Here is a 21,890-nt window from a genome sequence, read left to right on the forward strand (position 1 = left end):
TCTCAAACTGTGGAGCAAATGGTGCAGCCAGATCTGATGCCCTCTGATGCATGAATTATAAAAGCCTGGGTCAAGACTTTTAAATGATTTAAATGTTTTTTATACTTCTTAGAGCATGAAAAAAATATTCCAATTTTATTTTTTCAGAAAGTTACAAACAAGTCCAATCCAGCGCTTGAGCACTCAACACAAAACAGTATGAACTTAATGTAAAAATTAAGTGTGTTTTATGGTAAATCTATGAACAAAACTGTCAATTTTTAAATGAATACCCTGTAAATAGAGCAAATGCACAATGTTACAACCAAAACAAACACAAGAAAAAGTGAAGTAATTACGGTACATGTGTCGCAAAATATACTTTTCATGCATGGAATCCACAGCATGATGTTCAGTCCAATGGACACATGGACATGGACAAAAAAAAAGAAATAGCATTATTACTTAGATGCTACTATATATGATTTTATATATATATATATATATATATTTTACCTCTAGTACAAAAGGGTTCTTCTGGAATACAAGAATTGACAGGGTATGTAAACAGTGGTTTACAGGTCTTCTGGTGGCCATCTTGGATTTAGTGAAAATATACTTGCAGTTACAACGGCTGACCACTGAATAAACCTCAAACGACTAATGCAGCAGAGAGCGCTCTAGAAACTGATATGAAGATCCGCCAGAGAAACCATTGCACTTAGGAGAATGACTTTTAAATAGCTGTCCACTGCAGTGACCACTATGCGCCAGAGGGTTATTGGTGTCTTTATTCCCATCAGCGTGTTGCTATGGTTCATTCTGTCATCCTGTGTGCTGCACCCCCGCTAAAGAAGCCATTCCCCCTCTGACAGTTCCTGTGGTATGGTCTGAGTGTCTGTGGATAAGGCTGAGAGAGCTGCCAGTGTAGCCCAGTTAGACTGAGCGTCTGCACTGTGCAGGGCCTGTGGATAATTTGTATGAAAGCCAGACCAAGTGGAAGCATAAATAACAGCCATAGCATCTGTTTACCCTGATGAGCTTCAGCACTCAGAGATGGGGGAGACAGAGAGATAGGAGGAGAGAAAGAGAGATAAAGCGGGTTAAGACAGAAAGAGGAAGCAAATGAAAATAGGGCGGCATGAAAGAACTGAAAGGGTTAGAAATGAAAAAACACACACTGGCAAGGATGAAAAAATATGAAATATTACCGAGCAGCTCACATACAGCGAGGTACGCTAATGAACACTCAGATTCACACAGGATTCACACCGTATTCATGCAGACACACACACACACACACACACACACACACACACACACACACACACACACACAAACTCTTGCATAGGCAGCTGCGATGTTGAGTCGCTATGGTAACTGCTTCTCGCTAATAGAACTGCACCAGCCATTCCGTTGCACCGACTCACTGAATGCCTGTTGCCGTGGCAACAAATTCTACTCACGTCTTCTCACACCCGTCTGCATCACCACCTGAATCTCAGGTTACACATGCACTTGGGTGTGTCACCGGCAAGTCAAGCGCACACACAGACACACACACACAGACACACACACACAAGCGTGCGTGCACACATGCGGACGCGGCACCACGGCACATATGGCCTCACACATGCAGGCAGCTTTTATGGATCATACGTATGACACAGGCAGACTGGCTAAAAATACACATTTTCAGCTGTACACTCTTGACGGGCTGCTCTTTTTACTTCTCTCCTCTGGTGTATTCTGAATCTCGGCTGATTTCCCAGAGGATATGTAAATAAGTTCAATTATCCCGGTATTACCAGGACAGTACAGAGGAGTGACATCAGCAGGCCGTCATCAGCCACACTCACAGCAACACTCACATCGTATATTAAACCCTCCGAGAGAAAAAAAACAATGCCACATAGCTGCCATTTTAAAGGCCCGTGCATATTTTCTTTTTCCTTTATTTAATTACTGTTTTACTGCTGTGTTTATAAAGACTACTGGCAGGCACCTGATGGTGCTATTTCATAGATCTGTCAAAGAATCTGTGCTTACTTTACAAATGATTTGTTGGTGTGAGAGATGTTTGAAACAGGAAGCACATTTCCAACACACTGAGCAAAATCACTGGTGATCAGCACTGCTCTCTGTCAAGAATCTCTTCAATAAATCTGACATCCTGCCATCTGGTCGGTGATGCAGATTTCTAAATATTAGGTGCCCTGTGCTCAGATTTTCATTCATCCGATGTGTAAGAATGCATCTTTATTCCTCACACAGCTTAGCGCTTTATTTTAATCTTTATTCTCTTTGTTGCCATGTGTTTCTATGAGTTGCATGTATAGTACTGGCACTGTTGTATTGCTGTTAGTCTGCGTGTGTGTGTGTGTGTGTGTGTGTGTGTGTTTATGCTGCCCTCCTGTTGCAAAATAAAATCTTCTTGTTAAGCAATGATGTTTTAAATAGTTTGGATTTTCCCATTTCCGGCAGAATGCAGAGCATATGCATTACCGTTCTTCACCAGTCAAGCCCCTTAGTGTAATTCTAATTGAGCTGAATGGTTAAAAGAGGATACAGTGTGTACTGTTTTCAAATGATTGTCTATGGAAAAAGGCTTTTTGGGTCAATGCGAAGTTGGGTCACATCATGAATGTGTTGAATAGTGATGTGGTTTGGTAACTACCCTAATGTTGCTTCACAGTCCAGCACCGTTACAGAGGACTCAATGTAAATTAATATTATCCTTCAAAGTACAAAGGACATACCTCCTATCCAGTCTTTCAATCGCTCCTCTGAACCTGTCTTTCTCGACTGTCTAGAGCATAGATAATGTGGACTGTGGATTTTTACAGCGTTTGTTGTCACGGCTTGCGTTTCCAGTCACATGAAGTGCCTCCAGAAAATGTCTCTTCAAGCAATATCTTTTTCACTGGCTCTGACCATAATCCACTCTTGGAATTCCAACAAGTTTTGTGGTAAGGTGAGGAAGTCTGTCTTTTCCCTTCTTTTTTCTTTCTAAAAGGCTGAAACATGAAGTATTATGTACTGCTGATAGGAAAATTTGAGCATCTTGGAATTGTTATGGTGGATCAACGGTGGAGCACTTAGCAACTATAGCTCCTTTCAGGTGCGCCAGTGACTAAGGCTGCACTCAAAGTGTTTTATCCCGGCAATCCACATACCTGTAGATCTCAGTGTAAACATACAGTGTCAAAGTGTCAAGGTCATTGCTGTATGAAGTGCATAACTGTAAAACTAAACCGATTCTCTAATATCTAAGTCATAAACTAACTGAAATACTGTCTTTTTTCTTCTTTCAAGTTAGTAAAAGTTCCATAATGCGAATAGATTTTTTCATAATTACATACAACCATAAAAAACCCTCAAAACTAAAAGCTAAAACAGAAATATTTGCTAAGTCTATTAAAGAATGGAAGAGATGGAAATAAAAAAAATAGTTCACTTAGGAATAAAAGATAAAAAGCTCATGCATACCCACAAAGCCTTAATGAAAGGTGGGTGGGAAAAGGTGGCGTGCAGTGTCCACACTATCACAAATTAACACATTGTTCGAACGACATATTGGGGATTATAGAAAAAAAATCTGACAGATGCGTGTTATAGGCATTTTAGTGAGACTACAGGCTTTTCTCTGGCAGGGCATCCCCTGGTGATGCTAACAAACACCTGACATAATAATCTTAATATTCACTTTTGTGAAGTTGAATAAACGCCTAAATCCAAATAGGTAGATGGTAACATAATTGAGCATGTGTTGAGGTATCTGGGGGAGTGGGGTCGCAAGGTGAAAGGTTTCATCCATCCCAGGCCTATGTGGCCAACAAGAAGAAGCTTCCTGTCTCTCCTCCTACAAAACACTAACACATTATTCACTGCTTTCCTTTCTACCTAACCTGATTCTCTTCAATATCTCCCGCCCTCCCTCGCACTCTCGTCGTTTCTCCTCCAGTTTTTCCTCATTCATTGTCTTCTGGAAATCTCGGCTGATTTGGGCGTAAAGGTTTTAAGCCTGACTCAGCACTTGAATGTAGTTTTGCACTCAAACTCGCATTGACTGCAAGAAAAACCCCAGCTTTTTTTAAAATTATTTTTTACAATGTTTAGGAATCCGTGTCCAATCCATATCTGAGCAATTAAGTGAGGAATTCAGCCGTACCCTGGCCCTCCTGATCCTGTCAAGATTCATCAGGTGTCGGCATAAATGTCAAGCTCTACCAGTCTCCTACTCATCCACCCTCTCACTGTCTTTCTTCACATCTCTTTCACTTTCAAAGCTCTATAAATGTCATTTCATCATGCACTTGTCTTCATGATGACTATTTTTTCCTTTCTTTGCCCCCCCCCCCCTTGCTGCCCTCCCATGTGCTCTCGCAGCGCTCAGCTTTTTCCATCTTTTCATCTCTATTCTATCATTCTGCTCCTCTCCTCGGCAATCCTGCGTGAATCCTTCCGTCTGTTTTCACCGTTAAGAAACCAAACAATTGGATTAGCTACATCTGTCTCTATTTAAACCATAGCAATTAGAGATGCAAAGGAGAGAGAATTCAGTACCCAAATAGCACAGAGCCGAATATACCCCCCTTGCCACCACACACACACACACACACACCGCCCCGCCTAAAAGAAACAAAACACAAATTAGAGCACATGTGCTGAGGGGTAGATTGTACCGTGTACCGTGCTTAAGTACAGACACAAGAACAAATGAAGACGTAATGCACTATGTGTGTGCATAATGCTATGTATTATACAGTATGCCTGGGCATGCTGTCTGCATACGTTTATGCTGAATCAGTATAGAGTAGTGAGATCATGTCCCCATGACAGCACTTGAAAACACACAGAAATAGCAGAAATATGCAGAAATTTTCCATTCTTTAAAAATTAAGAAATGGAGGAAGCCCAGTGAATTTGTCATAAGGACTTTAGTGCAAGAATAAAATTGGAGGTGAAATGCAGAATGTTGGTGTTCAGCGATCGATCACACAGCATCGCCAGAACATCAGTGTGAGGTTGATCAGTCGCGCGGCAATTGAGAAAGCAAAGTAAATTTGCTCCCTGTGGACTGAAGAACAAGTATTTTGCAAGCAGCTCTTTATGTGTTTTAGCTAAAAGCGTGTCCCAGAGAAGAAATGACAAATTTTGTGCGTTAATAAAAGCAGTTAACAAAGACCAATGTAATGTGCACGTAGAGTGATGAGTCTAGGATGATCATTAGGACAGATACAAACATGATATTTCCCATGGAGTTTGAAAATTGGAGCACAATGCAAAAAAAAAAAAAAAAAAAAGCATGCAATTAAAATACCTTCATCCCTTGGTCTGTTCAGTGTAGATTCGTCATGTTTTTTTGTGAGCGGACCTAAGGTTCAGAAAGAAGGGGGAAGGGGAGACAAAAGACAAAATTCAAAAAGACTGCATTTGTAGAAAAGCAAGACAAAAAGCTTCACAAGTGAAAAAGAAAGACTAAACTGCAAGATGTTGTGTAACTGTACAGCTAATGCCAAAAAGGTCCATATGGATTATAGTGTACACCGTATCCTGAAAAGATAACTACTCTATTTTAACGGCTTCGGATCTAGTCGCAGGCTGTCTCGTAAATGACCCCAGAGGCCGCTTCTCCTCAACCCTTCTCCCAATCAGTCCTGACGCGCTGCTGCTGCTGCTTTGTAAAGGGGAAAAAAATCAATGAGCAGAATCAAGCCATCACTCTTTTGGGTCAGAAAAAGCAGAGGAATGCCAAGGTGCTGCTCATACCGCTCCAGCTCAGGACGGCGTTGCTGCCGTAAGGCAAAAGTTCTTGGCCTGCCCTAGAGACTAATGTGGTAAAACGTTAACACTAAAGACACATGCTCAGGCAGGCACAGATACTCATCTTAAATACGTGTGACCACCCGTGCACATATGTAAAGAAATGCTGGTGATAGGATGTGAAAAGCAAGTGTTTCCTGCCAAATTAGCAAAGACAAAGATGATTTTTGATATTCACAACACCTGCAAAGGCATGTAGCAGGATTCCCCTCAACAAGGTCAAAGAGGAGCCATGCATTAAGCTTTAATGGTACTGCCAGTTAAATGCTCCATAGGGCAGAGCCAATAACAAGCATTTATCACAGTGACCAACCAACGCCCTGGCACGTCAACCTCTGTAAGTCTTGACTGATAGGGATCCCATTAATTTGTTTTTTTCTTGGTAGCTGTCTGCGGCGCTTCCCATCAGCCCACAATTACCGCCGCGTTTCGTGTCGTTCTCAGCCACCGTCTGCATGCGTTCAAGGGAGTCATTAAACACATTCACGTTCGACGCACACCCACGGCCCCACGCGCGTTAAACGTTCGCACGCTACACAAAGCATGCCAACAGTGTCCTTATCAGCTGTTGCTGTCCTCCTCGACCCACCCGGCAGCACATTCCCTGCTCTCTGGTGGCAAGGCGTCGCAGTCTCTCATTTTACAGAATACTCTACGGTGGGTTGCCAAAGGGGTTTATCACTCTGTCAGTATGCTGCTGACATGTCTCTTTTGATGAAAGAGACTCAGAGCATCACTGCACTCCACAATTATAATAATGCATTTTCACTCATCCCTCTATATGAATATGGTTTCCTGATATAAAATGTTTATCTTCTGTCTAAATGGAAAAGAATCAATGCTGAATGGATTTGCAGCATCCTCAGAGTACCACTATGCAGGCGCTAGATCCAGGGAGCACTTCCTGTCATAGCGGGAGATGATACAGTATTTGGTCCTGGGCTACAGGTGGACAGACCGGTAATGGATAGAAAGGCACATTAGCCCTCCATCTTGTCAGCACTACCCCACTACTTAGCACCACTTTCAAACCACACCTTGCCGCTTAATGGAGACTATTGTAATTCCATTTGTTTTCCAGTGCTTAATAAAGAACCAACCTATATGCGAGGAAAAGTTCAAAGAATCACACTTTTAACAGACCATCAAACTTTTTAGCCTACTTTTTATTCTAGGGGCCAATTTCAATTCTTCTGAATCAAAAGCTTCACTTCACATGTTTATGGCAAGAGATGTACGCTATCCCGACACCCACCAACAATTTTTATGTGTGAAGTCTTCGTCTTTTTTTTTAGTTTACAGAGACACCTGTTTAAATTACAGTTTATCGTATCTTGCATATCACACACAAGGCATTGCTGATTTCATGGACAGACCAGCCAGTGGGCTGACTGTCACATGATGTAATGGGCCACTGGTCAGTGAAATGCACTGGCCTGTGCAGGAGCATTTAGCTTGGGTTGTCCCAGTACTGTTTGACCTAATGCAGCTCCATCTCTCAGTCAACAGCTTTTCTGCTTGGTTCAGTGAGCTAGTGGTCAGAGCACAAGCTGTCTCCCGTCCCTCTCTATTTCCTCAGTGCAGTAAATGGGATGAAGCTGCAGTATGTCATGTCTGTGGTGGCCTGTCTGTTTGACAAGGTGTCAGACACAGCTTCAGTTCCCCTGCATTCGGGCAGCAGCTTCCTATACATGCAGTCTTACCCTTCTGCTTTCCATCTCTTCTACTGTGCCCCCAGCCTCCAGCGCCATCGTTGCCTCTACCTTCTGAAATATGTTTTTTAATAAAGAGCAGGGTAAATGGCTGCTCTAGCGGCAATATAAATGAAGTATTTTAGGCCCTTGGCTGAGTGTCTTGAGGAAAGAGGAGTGCAGTGAGACAGTCCTCTTGCCTAACACGCTGCACATGAGCGTGAGGGTGAACACTAGATGAGGAAGGGAATGAGAGAGACAAGTGGATAGTGTAAAACTCACTGTCGAGTTCACAATAAACATTTTGTGTTTATTTCCATTTTTTAAGAAAGTATTTAATTTCATTTGAGGTGAAGACGTAGCAGGCTGCACAGTGGCCTGGTGGGAAAGGGCACTGAGCTCATTTGCATTCAGAACAGTGACCCCTTCTACCACCATCTGCATAAAGATGGAAGAGAGAGGAGAGGAGAGAGCTGAAGAGGCTTTTGCTGGTTTCAGAGAGGAGAGAGCAGGAGGGGTGAACAGATGCAGAAAGAAAAGGGAGCTGTGAATTTTCTTTGGACCAAAGACAGGGAATATGTTCAGTGAGAGTAATTCTAGCAGATATAGCTATAAGCTACTTAAACGAGATTAATGTTTCAAAAATCAAGTTGTAGAGACCTGATCTATCGCTGAAAACCATGTGATCCAGGATATATATAAGTATATGTTTTGGTTTATCTACATCTGGTATGAGTGAATGCAACTGATTGATGCTTAAGACAAAAATAAATCAAGGGATCATCAAGACAAGTCCATAGGAGCCGTGAATGTCTTTCTCATAGCTGCTGAGACTTAGCATTGCTATCCGTAGTGATAAATCACTGGAGTAGATTAACAATGCCGAGCAGAAAGCACACAGTGTGACAGCCAGCAGAAGACTGAATACTTGTTGGCATGTTTTATGCCATCAAGCTGAGTACTATGCAGACTCTTCAAGATATTTAAGGAAATTACCAGTTACATTTTCCGCCAGGACTGTGCTGAGGTTTGAAGGTAGATGTGACTTTGCATTTTTGCAGTTCATCCAAATGCTTTAAATAAGACTCACCTACAGCTAATGAAGCAAATTAGCAGAGTTTTAATGGAACAAGCATGCATTTTTCTCCTAAACTTTAACTTTGCTTGACTTTAAAGAAACCACTTTAACACCATGTAAACGGTTTGCGAAACTGCGAAAAAAACAGTCACACGTGATAAATGTGGTGTGTTTGATTTCAGGGGCACTTCACTCTCCCTCAGTCTCGATTTCTATTTCACACACAAGGCAAAACATATCCTTGGGGAAAGCATCAGCCTTGTGTAAGCAGTGACCCATTACAATAAGTGACAGATTCTGACAAGCAGACAGGGCTACATATAAAATCTGTCTCACTCATTTGCACACCTTTTCTCCTGGGAATAGCACAGACGGCTCATCGTCTCCGTGCGTATGCACCATATATGTACTGTTGAGCATATATGGCTGCTGGATATGTACTGACATCTAATTCTACCTATGTATAGGTTATGGCTGGCCGATAAAACAATATCTACTGAAAAATAACTTTTGCCCCATAAAACTTAACTTCGACAGAACCCATTACATCCATGTTTTGACACGAAAAAACCGAACGAACCAAACATGCGGCTGGAAAAGTTACAGCTACGTCAAGTTAGGTTGATATGCATGGCAAAGACATGTGCCAATGTTTTGGCTTTTGCAGACAGGCACAGCGGTGTGCCCGAAACAGGAATGACATAAGAGAAAATGTAACAGTTCATATGTCACATGAACCATCAATCCATCCAGCCATTATCCCAGCCAATTAACCAAACTGCATGTCTTTGGATTGTAGGAGGAAGCTGGAGTACCCAGAGTAAACCCTCACTGACATGGGGAGAACATCCAAACTCCACACATTAAGGCACATGGCCAACTGGATTAAAACCCGGGTCCTTCTTACCATGAGGGGACAGTGGGCCATGGACCATTTATCAATAAATTCAATAATCTGCAGATCTGACATAATCTTGCCAAGTACAACAATGCTGTATACAACTCTCAATTAATCCTAAACATACTGGACATGAGTAGTTGCAGTTATACATAAATATGTTTTCTTAAATATTCTCCAGCAACTTTCAGGTGACAATCGTTTTAAAGATTTATTTGGTCAGACTAGCTTACTATCACCAGCATATGCTTTGCCTCCAAATCGTCTTTTAATTTTGCTGCTACGTCAACATTATTTTACATTGCCAAACCACAGAATTCACAGTGAGGCATTCATGCAATTCAAGCCTGAAGGGCTCACTCCTGCAAACCATGAAATGGGCACGGGCATCCAGACAAAATGGTCACATACTAAAGACGGTTAATTACAGCTTTTTGTTGATTATTTCAATACAAATCACCACACGGCAAATGCAACCTTGGTGACAGAGTTTTCAAGTATTTCAAACTCTTTTTGCCACAGTATAAGAGCATATCAGTTATATTAAACAATATATATTATATATATTATTATATATGATCAGGTGACTGTGCTTAATCAAATGTGTAGATAATGCAGCTTACCTGTTGACAATAAGAGGAATTAACATACTATAAAAAGGATGGAACACTATGACTGACAACATCAAAGCCAAGTCAGTTAACTAATCTGCCAGCATGTTTAATGTTAATAAACATTAATGTTAATGTAGTGTACAAGCTACTACAGTGTAATAACACCACATGCGTTTTTAAGTGAAAATTTACGAGGGGTTCATTTAAGATTTTACTATAATGTTATTCAACTGAATCATCTTGATTATTGCTTGCAAAGTCTTATGCTGGGCAACAAGCCCACACACTGAAGAAATCAAATTTAATTTACAATCAAGGGATCCTAAAATCTAGTTTCAATATCTGATTGAGAAATTATGTTCATGAATATTCATGAAGAGTATAATGTGCTTTTTTTGGGAGGGGAGGTGGTGTTGCTTCAACTGTTTCTTTGGTTAGTTTTTTCTCATTTACATTGTTTTTGCATTTGCACATCCCTGCACTGATTACATTCAAATCAGAATAAATGTTAGCTTGTCGAAATACTAGTAAAGGTGAAAAAGAAACCCGAGTGTCCTTCTACAGAATATAACTTTAACGTAATAATAGAACATTACTTTTTATAAAAAGTGCAAAGCGTAGCTGAAACTCTGTTTAATGCCAAGAGGCAGACATGAGATATTGTTCTATTCTAACCTTTTTCTGACCCATTTTAAATGGAAGAACAGGTTAACAGACTAATTTATCTCTTCCTGTATCTAGCATGTGCACTGTGTCTTACTCACCATCTTCAGTGGGTACATAGATGTTGAGGTAAAGACAGTCCTCACTCTGGTTCTGAACGTAGGTCGCAGCAGCATCCAGGTTGTCTGTGAACCACACCGGCAGCATGATCTCAGGTAAAACCCCGTGTACATTCTGGGGACACACAGGCGCAAAATGGGTGGCATTGCGAATCTCTTGCCAGGAACCTGGAGCTTCGGGAGGCTGGAAACGACGCTCACCAATAGGTGCGGTGGCATATGGCACACCTAAGTACTGTTCCACTGGCCCTAAGATGTCATTGTTGAGGTCCTTTCTGATACCACGGACCTTTCCATAGCTGGTGGAAACTATGGGGTGTTTCAAGTCAACCCGCTGACATGAGGAAAGGGAAAGGTGTAGCACTAGTCCCAAGAGCCACACCAGGCAGTGATTAGCAACCTGCTGAGAGGTATAACAACGCTTCCCACCATAGCCTTGGTGGCTGGCAGCATTGAAACGAAAAAACAACATGTCCAAAACAAAGACTCTTTTAGTCATATCACTAGGACTTCAGCTGGGTGTAAACAGGGATCACAAACTCAGCGGGTGATGGGGGATAACAAAGGCAAAAAGAGGATATGTGGAAAAGGGCAGGTTAGCAGTTCCCCTAGGCTGACATGGTGAGGCAAAGGGACAGGTAGCATTCTCAGGTGGACACTGTGGTGTCATCTGTCTCCATCTTTGGAATTCCTGAAGGGTCCAGAGCTGCAGCTGGTGAGCCAGTTACGCCTGTAAGACACAGACAGGTTGCAGGTTTGAGTCAGCATACGTGAGTAGAAGGTTTGCTCTTTAAGGCCCCTAATCACTGTGCTTGAAAGGGTCCCAGAAGGCATGACGGGTACACTGATTTAAGAACTGATCTAAGATGATGTTAAAGAAGAAAGACACTTTACTGCAGATTTTTTTTTGCCATTTTAGCCTTTTTTTTTTATTACATCATTTAACAGTGAGAGAAACAGACAAAAAACATGGCGAGAGAGAGAACGCTCTGTGCCTACAGACTTAAAGAGTGACTAGCTTTGCTGTGGACAGTTGCTGTTGTTGTCTTAGTCCACTTTGAATTTCCACTAATTTATCACATCAGCTTCCAGATTTTATAGTTGCAATTAAACATCTCCTGCTTGTCTTGCAACGATTACCAAGACTTACGTTCAAACAAACACCTCTTTTAAAATATGTGCAATTTTATAGGTTTTATGACTGTTGATAACATAGTGCAACAGAAATGTTATCGAAAACACAGTCTATCAATCTTCACTGAATATAAAACCTCTATAAAATATGTTGCTTCATTGCATCTTGGGTGTTCATCACACATGTTTTGGCTGTATTCACTGGTATTAGTCTGTACGACTCATGTGTTGCCACTGTCATCTTATCCAGCTCAGTTATTGCTACATAAAGAACTACAACAGAGGGAGGGATTAACATATTGTTTATGTATCTATCTTTCTTTTGTGCCAATGGAACTGCCTGCACTGACAATCTTGACTTATAATTCCAGTGATATTAGGCTGAATTGTATTACTGTTTTTTAAGTATTGCTTCTGGCTAGCTGGGCTAGAAGCAGCAACTCCCTGACTAGAAGCTGAGTCTTGCATCCAGAGTGAGTGCAGAGTCTATCTAATCTAAATGCATCTCAAATTCAGCCTTAGTCAGATGGCACGTCCTTGCTAAATATGCAAATAACCATGTACATCACATCTGCAAAAATGGCTTGTGTGATGCCACCCTAATGCATTTTGGGTGCAAGCACGCAGCTGCTTTTAGAGTTAAATACTTGTGATCACATCACCCCAGGCACCATGGAGGGTTGCAAACTGTGGATAGAGCCAAAGGTAGACTATTAGGTTAAGTTATGGCCCATTCATTTGAATAATGGCATTGTTAAATTGCATTCTGTCTTCACCTATTAACAGGGATATTGGAAATATTAAGAAGTTAAAAAGTTCAACCACGATGAACTTGGGATTTTGAGTTTTGCAATTATTGATAGGAAAGTGAAGCTTACAGTGATAGGTTCAATGTCAAAGAGCATTGTGTCTGGATGCAAAATTTTTATTTGCAGCAGAAAGAGACACCTCTCACAAACAGCATGGTGTAATGTGGCCCCTGGCTGCAGTATATGATAGTACCTTGTAGTGTTAAACAGCATTTATCTTTTAATTACCTTCAACACACAAAGAACAAAGAATAAGTAAAGGCATCTTCAAAGATAATTCCGAGGAGCGACCAATCAAAACCCCACTAGGTCTTAACTCTTTTCAGCCATCCACACTGTGTCAGAGTTAGCCTTTCCCTCTCAACTTAGTTCAGTTGGTTCTCGTTTCCACATCATTACAGATGAACAGGCAGAGCTTATCGCACTCTGACTTTGGGAGACAGAGCCGTTTAGGTGTGATAAAGGCTTTATGTGGCGCTAACTGTTGGTTGAATGCCACCTCATCCCTCCACCCTCAACCCTGCAATATCCACACTCCACTGCCAGCTAGAAGACACAGGGGATGACAGTAAAACACAGCAGAAAGATGGCATGCAACATTACAGGATGTTCAAAGTTAGTGATGTGAGTGGTGCTCTGCTTCACAAGAAGATGATAGAAACAAGCTGTCTAGAAAAATACTCAGTTCATTAAAGCCATCTGAGTGACTCCACCTTATGACAACTCTACAAGGAGGAGATCTGTGTGAGGACACCCTGCATTCTCATCAAGAAAGTTAGCGTGCACACATAGTCAAGCTGAAAATCTAACTTAGAAGAAGATTAATGTGAATTATCCACAGTACATGAGTCTTTACACACTGCTCAAAGACTCACTGTAATGGGGGTTAGATTGTGTGAGTTAAAGAAGCCACTTTCTTAAATTGGCATTAGAGCAAAATAAATTAAGAATCATATATTTTTTCTTATACTTTAGTATTTTAATGAGAAATAATAAAAGAATAATCAGTTTTTCAAGGAGTACACGTTGGTTCCATACCAAGATTGATGCCAAAGATGCTATAGACATCTACTAAGGTCACTTAGGTGGGATTTACATTTTAAAAAATGTATGTACTATTAGTCCCTAAGACCTCTAGACATACTAGACATACATGTATAAAAATAGTTCCAGTTTTAATTTGTTAGCTTTAAAGCAGCTACTAGGGAGATGTGATTTAGAGAAGCCGCTGGAGGATTCTATTACCTCCGGACAGAGTTAGGCTGTCTAATGTAAGTGAACCGGTTGCTGGCCTTAAGAAAAGTACTTCATAGATCTTCTCATATTGCCCTCGACAAGAAATCAAATAATAAGCCACAAAAGATTACTTCATAGAGAATACTTAAGAAAGCCAAAAAAACAAAAAACAAAGTCTCAAATCTGAACACAGCCAACTCACTACAAACCATCAATAGTATTGAAAATTGGAATGATCATAAAGGGGATGGGATAAAACTGCTGAATCAGACTGAAATCCCAAAATACCACACGCACCAATCAATAGCTATACAACATACACTATGTGTAGAAAGCAATGTTTAAAGTCTGTGATTTAAATAGAATAGGATTTTCTTTTCTGTAGCAGCTGCACTGTTACCATCACTGCCATATTCATGTATACATTTTGAATTTAAAACTGTAAAGCTGTATTTATTCATTTTCTGCTTCAATAAGTGAAAAAACATACAAGTCAGAGCAAAAATCTAAATTCACAGTAGCTCCAGAGATGCACACAGTGTATGTTCTTATTAAATGAGATGAGCATAAGGTAGTTGTAGGTCAAGTGTCTGTAGCCTGTCAGACTGATCTCTGTATCGCTCGCTTCCCTGCATGTACTTCACACAAATGCACGCACACGTAAAATCCAATGAGGCATCAGATGTTGCATGTGAGTAGAGACTGAACGGTAAGCACAGATTGGTCTGTTCTCAACCCCTCACATGTGACTTACAAATAGTAGTACTGTTCACATCCCAAACATCTGTTCATGTCAACCATCCGTGAGCTGAAACAGCATCGAATGTGCATCTTCGTGTGCATCACACATGAAATGGAATACACTGACACACAAATACCACAAAGGCTGGTGTAAGCTTTTATATAATAGGTACGCTGTCAATTGAAACTGTTTGGCAAGGTATTGCATCTCTGCCAATGTGAAACTTTTATAAGCATGTTTTAATTGAATGATGGTGAAAACGTTTGCAAAATGGTGGTGTTTGAGGAAAAAGCTTGTATGGAAATTTTATATTGCTTTGCTTTACTTATGTATCTAAGGCTACGTCTGTGAAAACTGTGGACATTTGTTAATTTTACTAGAATATTCAACTTTAAGCGAACTTGCATCCAACCTGGCCGTGACCACTCAGTGTAAAGCACAGATACCTGAGTGAACACACCTGCAGAACAATGAGGGAACGGTTCTTTTAGCAGGTACAATAAACAATCTATCTAGTTTTTGATTAAAACAGATGTTAAGAGGCTTTAATGTTCCCTTGAAACTTTAACGTTGACAAGATGAATAAGTTGTCTTGTTGATGAAGTCAGAGGCTAACAGAGGAGTCACTCCTGAAACCAGGACTAAGATTAGAGTTGTCAGGCTGCATATGTAAGCTCAGCTAAAGGGCCTCTTCATCTTTTTAAACGAGACATTGAAGCTGTCCAAAATAGGCCCCAATGCCTCCCTGTACTGGCTTCCAGGGTGCAGTGGGTAACACAGGAATAGGAGATGAGCAAAGAAATGGCTGGCACTCCTGGAAAGTGCAGCATATAAGAATGAATTTACTCCAAAGACATGATTGGAAACGTCTCCTTTGTCAACTGTAACATCTGTATCATGCACAGAAAATGGTGAGGAAACAGGGTCTAAGCATCCTACAGTAGTGAGCATTTAGTTTATTTTAAAACAAGCTACTGGTAGGGCAGTTTCAGACTATTTCTGTCAATTGGGATCATGTGTGAGTAATTCGCCTTGAGACCCAACTAGTCAAGTCATATTAAACCAACTCTGAGCAGTCATCATTTAATTTTACGTCCCAACTTCTGGATTTATTTGGTAAAAACAGAATGTCACAAACTGTCCAACTGATTTAAAACGTGGCTTTTAATTAGATAAAGCAGTTATGGCCCTGAAACATTTTTTGTCTTTTAACTATTTGACATGTTGCATAATGAAGACTGAAGCCTCTAAAGACAAGGGGAGGGCCCCAGACTGTAATAGGCAGAGATCCGACAGACTTTGTGTCATTCAAGCTTTAAATCATATTAGAATTATTGTAATAGGATCATAGTTGAACCTTCTGAGAAGATACACATTTATTTTGTAATATATTCTTTACAGTTGTGGAGATGAAAAACCACAGCAGACTTTAACAGTCTCATTAATGCTGTATCTTCATGTACATTTTAAACAAACATTATGAAGAATTGTGGTCAGCAATAACTGAATATTAATAGTATTTATCATTAGCTCAATTTTGTCTACTGTGAAAAGTCTATTTTCCTATAGTCTAAATAAAAAATGGCTATGAAGATTTACAGTAGCCTACCTTAATTACCTCTATGAACTGTGTGTTACAGTCAATGTTGCTGCTGCTGCTGCAATTACTGACAAATTGTCTCTTTCAACGGACAAATCATTTTTCTTCTCATGTCTCATTAACAAACAAGACAGATGCAACTGTTAGATTCACTAAATGAAAGCCAGGGCAAGATCACCCCGGGAGTCATGACATCCTTTTAATAAAGTGGAACTAGTCATAGTTGACAGGACTGTCGTGAGTGAAGGCAGCTAATTAACTGTAACCGTACTGTAACTGTACTGTAATGTATCATCTACCCACTGCCCTAATGACAAATATTCGATTTTTAGGAAATGCAAAAATGTAAAAACTACTTTTCTTGGTTTCGTGGTACAATTTTAGATTTATTACTACAAAAAAAATATTTAATTTTAAGTAAGTAATCTTTTGTCATTAATAATATCATCTTATCTTGGGACTAGATTCCACAGTTGGATTCACGTAGTCAACAAGTAAGAGTAACACAATTTAAAATTAAATGAACGCTATGGACCAAATTGTGAACTATAACTAAATTTCCTGGTTCTAAAACAGCGGACCAAGGATTTATCTTGGGAAATGCAAGATGACAAAAACATGATAGATTTCTTTGTTTGTAGACCTACAAAGTGCAAAACAGCTGAGCAAGAATAGTAAAAGTATCTTTAAAAAAAAAAAGAAATGCTATCCCATACAGATAACCATAAACTGTCAGCAGCAGATGCCTCAACAAAGTACAGCACATCCACTTTAATGATCAGTTTGAGCACAGACGGGACAGAAACTGAAAGTCTGCTCAATAATTCATCCGCACTGTATGTTTTGACAAGACATCAGCCTGATATCTGCAGACAGCTGTTAGCTAGAGTTAGCTCTCTGGCTGGGACACACTGAATAAAATAGAATCTACATACTGTTCACATCTTCACATCTCATAGCAAGAGATCATACATACATCCAAACAAACACAAACATACAGCAGATCAGATCAGTGTACACTGTTTTGTTTTTTGTTTTTCAGGCTATCCCTCTTGTGGTAGCTAGCTCTTTATGTGCTAAGTTAGCCAGAGTCAGCTAGCCGCTCCGAGTCGCGTCAGACATAAACTGACTATTCGCATTACATTTTGCTATCACAGCAGTTTCTGTCTGCTACGATTTGATTTGTGAACTTAATAATAACTTGCTTTCACTGAGAACAGTCACAAATGCGAGCTTGATTTCTGGATTCTGAGAATAAATGCATCCTGATTTCTCTGCAGCAATCCTGTGGACAGCAATATCCAAATTAAGGTTAATCTGTCTGAGAGAAAATAAACATTTTAAGTTGCAAGTTCTTGTCACCGTGTTAATTTCATGGCGACCCCATAATTGCACAGAACCACTGCATTGTTAGCGCTGATGAAGACTGTGAGCATTATCCCACAGTTCATTGTATTTAGCATAAGCTCCTCAGACTCTGAAGAGCAGCTCATCAGATACCATGGCTGCTCCATCTGCATCAAAATGTGGGAATATCCACGAGGAAATATCACTGTACACTTATTATAACGTCAATTAACCCAAGAAATGACTGGAAACATCTCATCTGATCCTGACTTGATTTAAAACACAGGGCAAAGCAAATTAAATGTCATGATATTTCCTCAATTCACTGCTGCATGGAAAAAAAAAATATATATATTTTTATGGCCTTAATATATATATATATATATATATTAAGGCCAGTTTGCAAGTGGCCTTAATGAAGCATCAATGCAACTTATTAAAGCAGCAGCAGGGATCGTAAAGCAGTAGCAGTGGGAGCAGAAAGGATGTGTTAGACAAAACGCCCTTCAACACTGCTGGACCTGAAAGTCAATGTGTTGCTGTTGATCACCACCGTCCTTTTCACGTACACCTGTAGTTGCAAAACCCTTAATCTTACAATTCTCCACATCCACACATGATCAGAGCAAGATACATTGAAGGCGACCAGCCAGACATCCTTAAAATTTAGCATGGACGAGCTTTGCTGCCTCAAGGTGGCTGTTCCTTTCTATTTCTCTGTTTTTTGTCGTGTGTTTGTTCAATCTAAGTGTCAGAACGAAGCCAAGTAGTGTGCACAATCTGGTGACACACTAATTAGCGACTATCTAGGTGAAGTGCTAGCTGTGTTAGCGTGTGTAAAGGTGTCTGTGGGCGATACACACAGTTTGAGGGAGCCGTCTGACAGCTGCTTTGCCTCAAGCGTCGTGCTAATTTAAAAAAAAAAATACAATGACCCGCCAAGTTAAACGGAGATGGCAGCAAAGCCATATTACCTGATTGCCCAATGTTCCGCTGATTAAAGGTAAAAAAAGAAAGAGAAAAATTCAAATAAATAATAATGTTGCTGATGATAATCTTTTTCAAGCTAGGAAATACAGAGAAAACTGAAAAAGGTAGTTGCAAAGATGAAGACAATACATAAAAGCATGTCTAGAGGGGCGCAATTTAAAAAAAAGGAGATTTACAGGATAACATTGAATTAACTAGCTCGCGTTCCTCAGGCGGGCACGTACAATGCTAAGCCCCCCCCAGCAAAGCTGCAATCAGCTTTATTCTTGACTCCAGTCTGAATGAGAGCCAAAGAGCCCGAGGAGCTCAGGCTGACAGGAAACTCCAAAGTCTGAATGTCGCCATGAGCCAGACGCTGCTTCAGCCTACTTTAAAATACGATCATTGCAAAGCAATGACACAAAGCCAGAGACATAATAATCTGGCACAATTTTGCACCATACTTCAAAACGTCTAGTTTGAAGGAGATACGCCGGAGCATTGGTTGACAACAACAGAGTTGTGTGTTGTCGACCTTTTACAGTATCGGCCGAGCAGGTGCTCCTAAGTAGTACACTGTCAGTGTGTGTCTCATGTTCTTTATGTGGGTGTGTTATGAACATTTCTCTGGCAATGCCAAAGTCTGACTAATTCATTACCGACTGTGAAAGCCACATCTAACTGACAAGCAAATCTCACCTTCTTTATTTGGAGAACTAATGGGATGTGAAATGCCACAAAAGCAAAGTGATGGCTACTATAACAATTCATTATTATTAGAATATGAATGGGATATTTGCAGTTTTAAGCTTTAGTACTACATACAATACAACTTAAAGCAATGCTTTAACTAGAGGCCTATTAAGTAACACAATTTTACTTTTTAAAGAAGAAACACATTATTTGGCTTCTTGCAAAAAATAAGTTAACGTAAAACAACTTCTTAGAAATACTGTAACATGTTCAAGTGAAGGTTACAACAACTTGTGTCTGTTACTATACAGTAGATTGGGTCTAACATTATTTCTCCACATCTTTCTGCTGGTTATAAGTTTTTAAGTTCAAACCACAAAACCGAGATTGTGATAACAGCAAGGAGAGGAAAGTGCACAGTTGCAAGGCTGAATGAAAAAGTGAAGTATGAGGTGAAAATAGGGAAGGAGAAGAGCATGGTTTAAAAAGGACGAGCAGGGGAAAAAACTGCTATAGCGAAAACAGAGGCAGGAGCCGATAACAGGGTGACGTGCATGGTTAAGTGGTTTGGTGTGTGTCAAGTTACAGCTGACAATCTAATCATCTTTCTCAAAGCTCTGCCATGAAGACAGTTTGTAAAATGTTCTGCCAATTAAAAATGAAACCTGATAAAGATCTAATAAAATGCTTTTATTATGAATTGCACATATGCATACAATTGCACAACGCTATGGTTTAAATAGATTTACCAAAAAATGTCAAATTTTAAAATCATTCTACTGTGGTCCTATTTCTACATTACAATACACCAACAAGATATCAATAAATAAATAAATAATGCTTTCATATCTCCTGAAGGCTTCTGCCCCCGTACCTTCCAACTGTGTTGTCTACAGCAGCCATTGTGCCATAACCTTTCCCTCACAACTCTTTTCAAAACAGTTCAATTTCAGTAGTGTTGTAGGAGAAACTCAGGCAATTTACTGTAATTCTGCAGTAGAAGCCAAGGCCTAAAATACATTATAATGTTTTCATATGTTTGTTCACAAATGCAATTTCCATTAAAATTGGAACTTAGTAAAATAAAAACTCATCATTTGTCGATTTACTTCAACTTAACGGGATTTTGTAATTATAAGCACATTTAAAGTTTAATGCCTTTAACACAAAACTCTAAACATTCGGGGCAGAGACAGAATATGACCCAAAACTTTATAACATATTTAACTAACACCATTCTGGATAATTACATTATTAGCAGTTAAATGATAACAGGCAAGGATATCACAGTGTGGTATAAGATCGGCCATGGCTCACCACTTAGCGGCAAACTTCGTGAGAGAACTTTGAACAGAAGCATGCACATTTTAATAAATGAACAATTTCTTTCCAATAAAATAAACCAAATAAGACGTAATCAGATTGCAAGCTCACTAAGCCTTAAGCTTTCCCTTTTCCCGCCTCATGGAGGATTAGTTTGTCCACATTATATGCTAAAAAGCATACTTCTTCTCACCTTGTTCATTGGATCAGCATTGCAGCTCTGGTGTGGTTTAAGTGGCCGGATAACAACAGTATGCGAAGACAGGGTAGCAGTTGCTGTTTTGCTGAGTGGACCTTTATCATGTCTCTCATATACTGCTCCCTTTCCACTCATGCTAGTTGTGCCATCATGATTTCAGCATGACCTCATAGACCACATAGTGTGCGTGCTTGTCTGGCCTGCCACCATTCCTGATCTGTCTTCAATTGAAAATATATGGTGCATCATGAAGAGCAGAAAGAGAGATAACAGCTACCACAGACTGTTGAGCAGCTGAAGTCTTGAATACAGCAGGCATAGGAAAATATTCCACAATATAAATGTGATGTAACACATTTGTAAACAGGCCTTTGTCCTCATTTTCACAGACATCAAACTATATTTCCTTTTATATACACAAAATACAAGTAAGTTAGTCAGTCAGAACACACAGTGCACCCCAGCTTGTTGCGTAGGGGGCTACGCAGCCTCAGACTGGTCAGGGTTCCCATGCTGATTCCTATGTCAGAACTGCACCAATGGACCAATGAAAGAAGGCCTAGTCTGATGAACTACATTTTTTTTTTGCAGTTTTTTTTGACATCATGTAAACGGCCTGGTGCATCATTTACCCAGGGAAGAGACAGCACCAGGATGCACTATGAGAGTCCGATACATAAAGGCCCAACCTCTCAACGTACAGAACATGAAGGACATGTTGTGGCATTTTGTGCCAGATACCAGAGGAAACATTCAGACATCTTGTGGAGTCCATCTCTCAAGGGGTCAGATCTGTTTTGAAAGCAAAGTGGGACCTACACATTATTGGGCAGATTTTAGTATTGTTGCTGGATGGTGTAGAAACTATGTTGGACTCAAGAGGTAAAAGAATCTTCTACCAAGGAGATGTGACCTACATACATATTTACCCATTTATTACTAAGTGGAGATAAGCAATGAAGCTATTTTT

The 21,890-nt window shown here is 40.1% G+C and overlaps 1 protein-coding gene across 4 annotated transcripts in view; it reads right to left on the reverse strand.

The window, feature by feature from the left end:
• Positions 1-21,890, reverse strand: part of nlgn2b (neuroligin 2b) — a 52,491-nt gene that overhangs the window by 18,322 nt on the left and 12,279 nt on the right. For 3 of the 4 annotated variants that reach the window (XM_026373159.1, XM_026373157.1, XM_026373158.1), the window contains 2 exons: positions 10,851-11,598; positions 5,303-5,356 (listed from right to left, as the gene is read on the reverse strand). In XM_026373159.1, the coding sequence (XP_026228944.1) occupies positions 5,303-5,356; positions 10,851-11,367 (571 nt within the window). In that variant the 5' untranslated portion in view covers positions 11,368-11,598. The remainder of the gene's footprint in view (positions 1-5,302; positions 5,357-10,850; positions 11,599-21,890) is intronic. The other variant, XM_026373160.1, reaches the window with a different exon arrangement.

This window comes from Anabas testudineus, chromosome 14 (assembly GCF_900324465.2).
Source record: "Anabas testudineus chromosome 14, fAnaTes1.2, whole genome shotgun sequence".
NCBI lineage: Eukaryota > Metazoa > Chordata > Actinopteri > Anabantiformes > Anabantidae > Anabas > Anabas testudineus.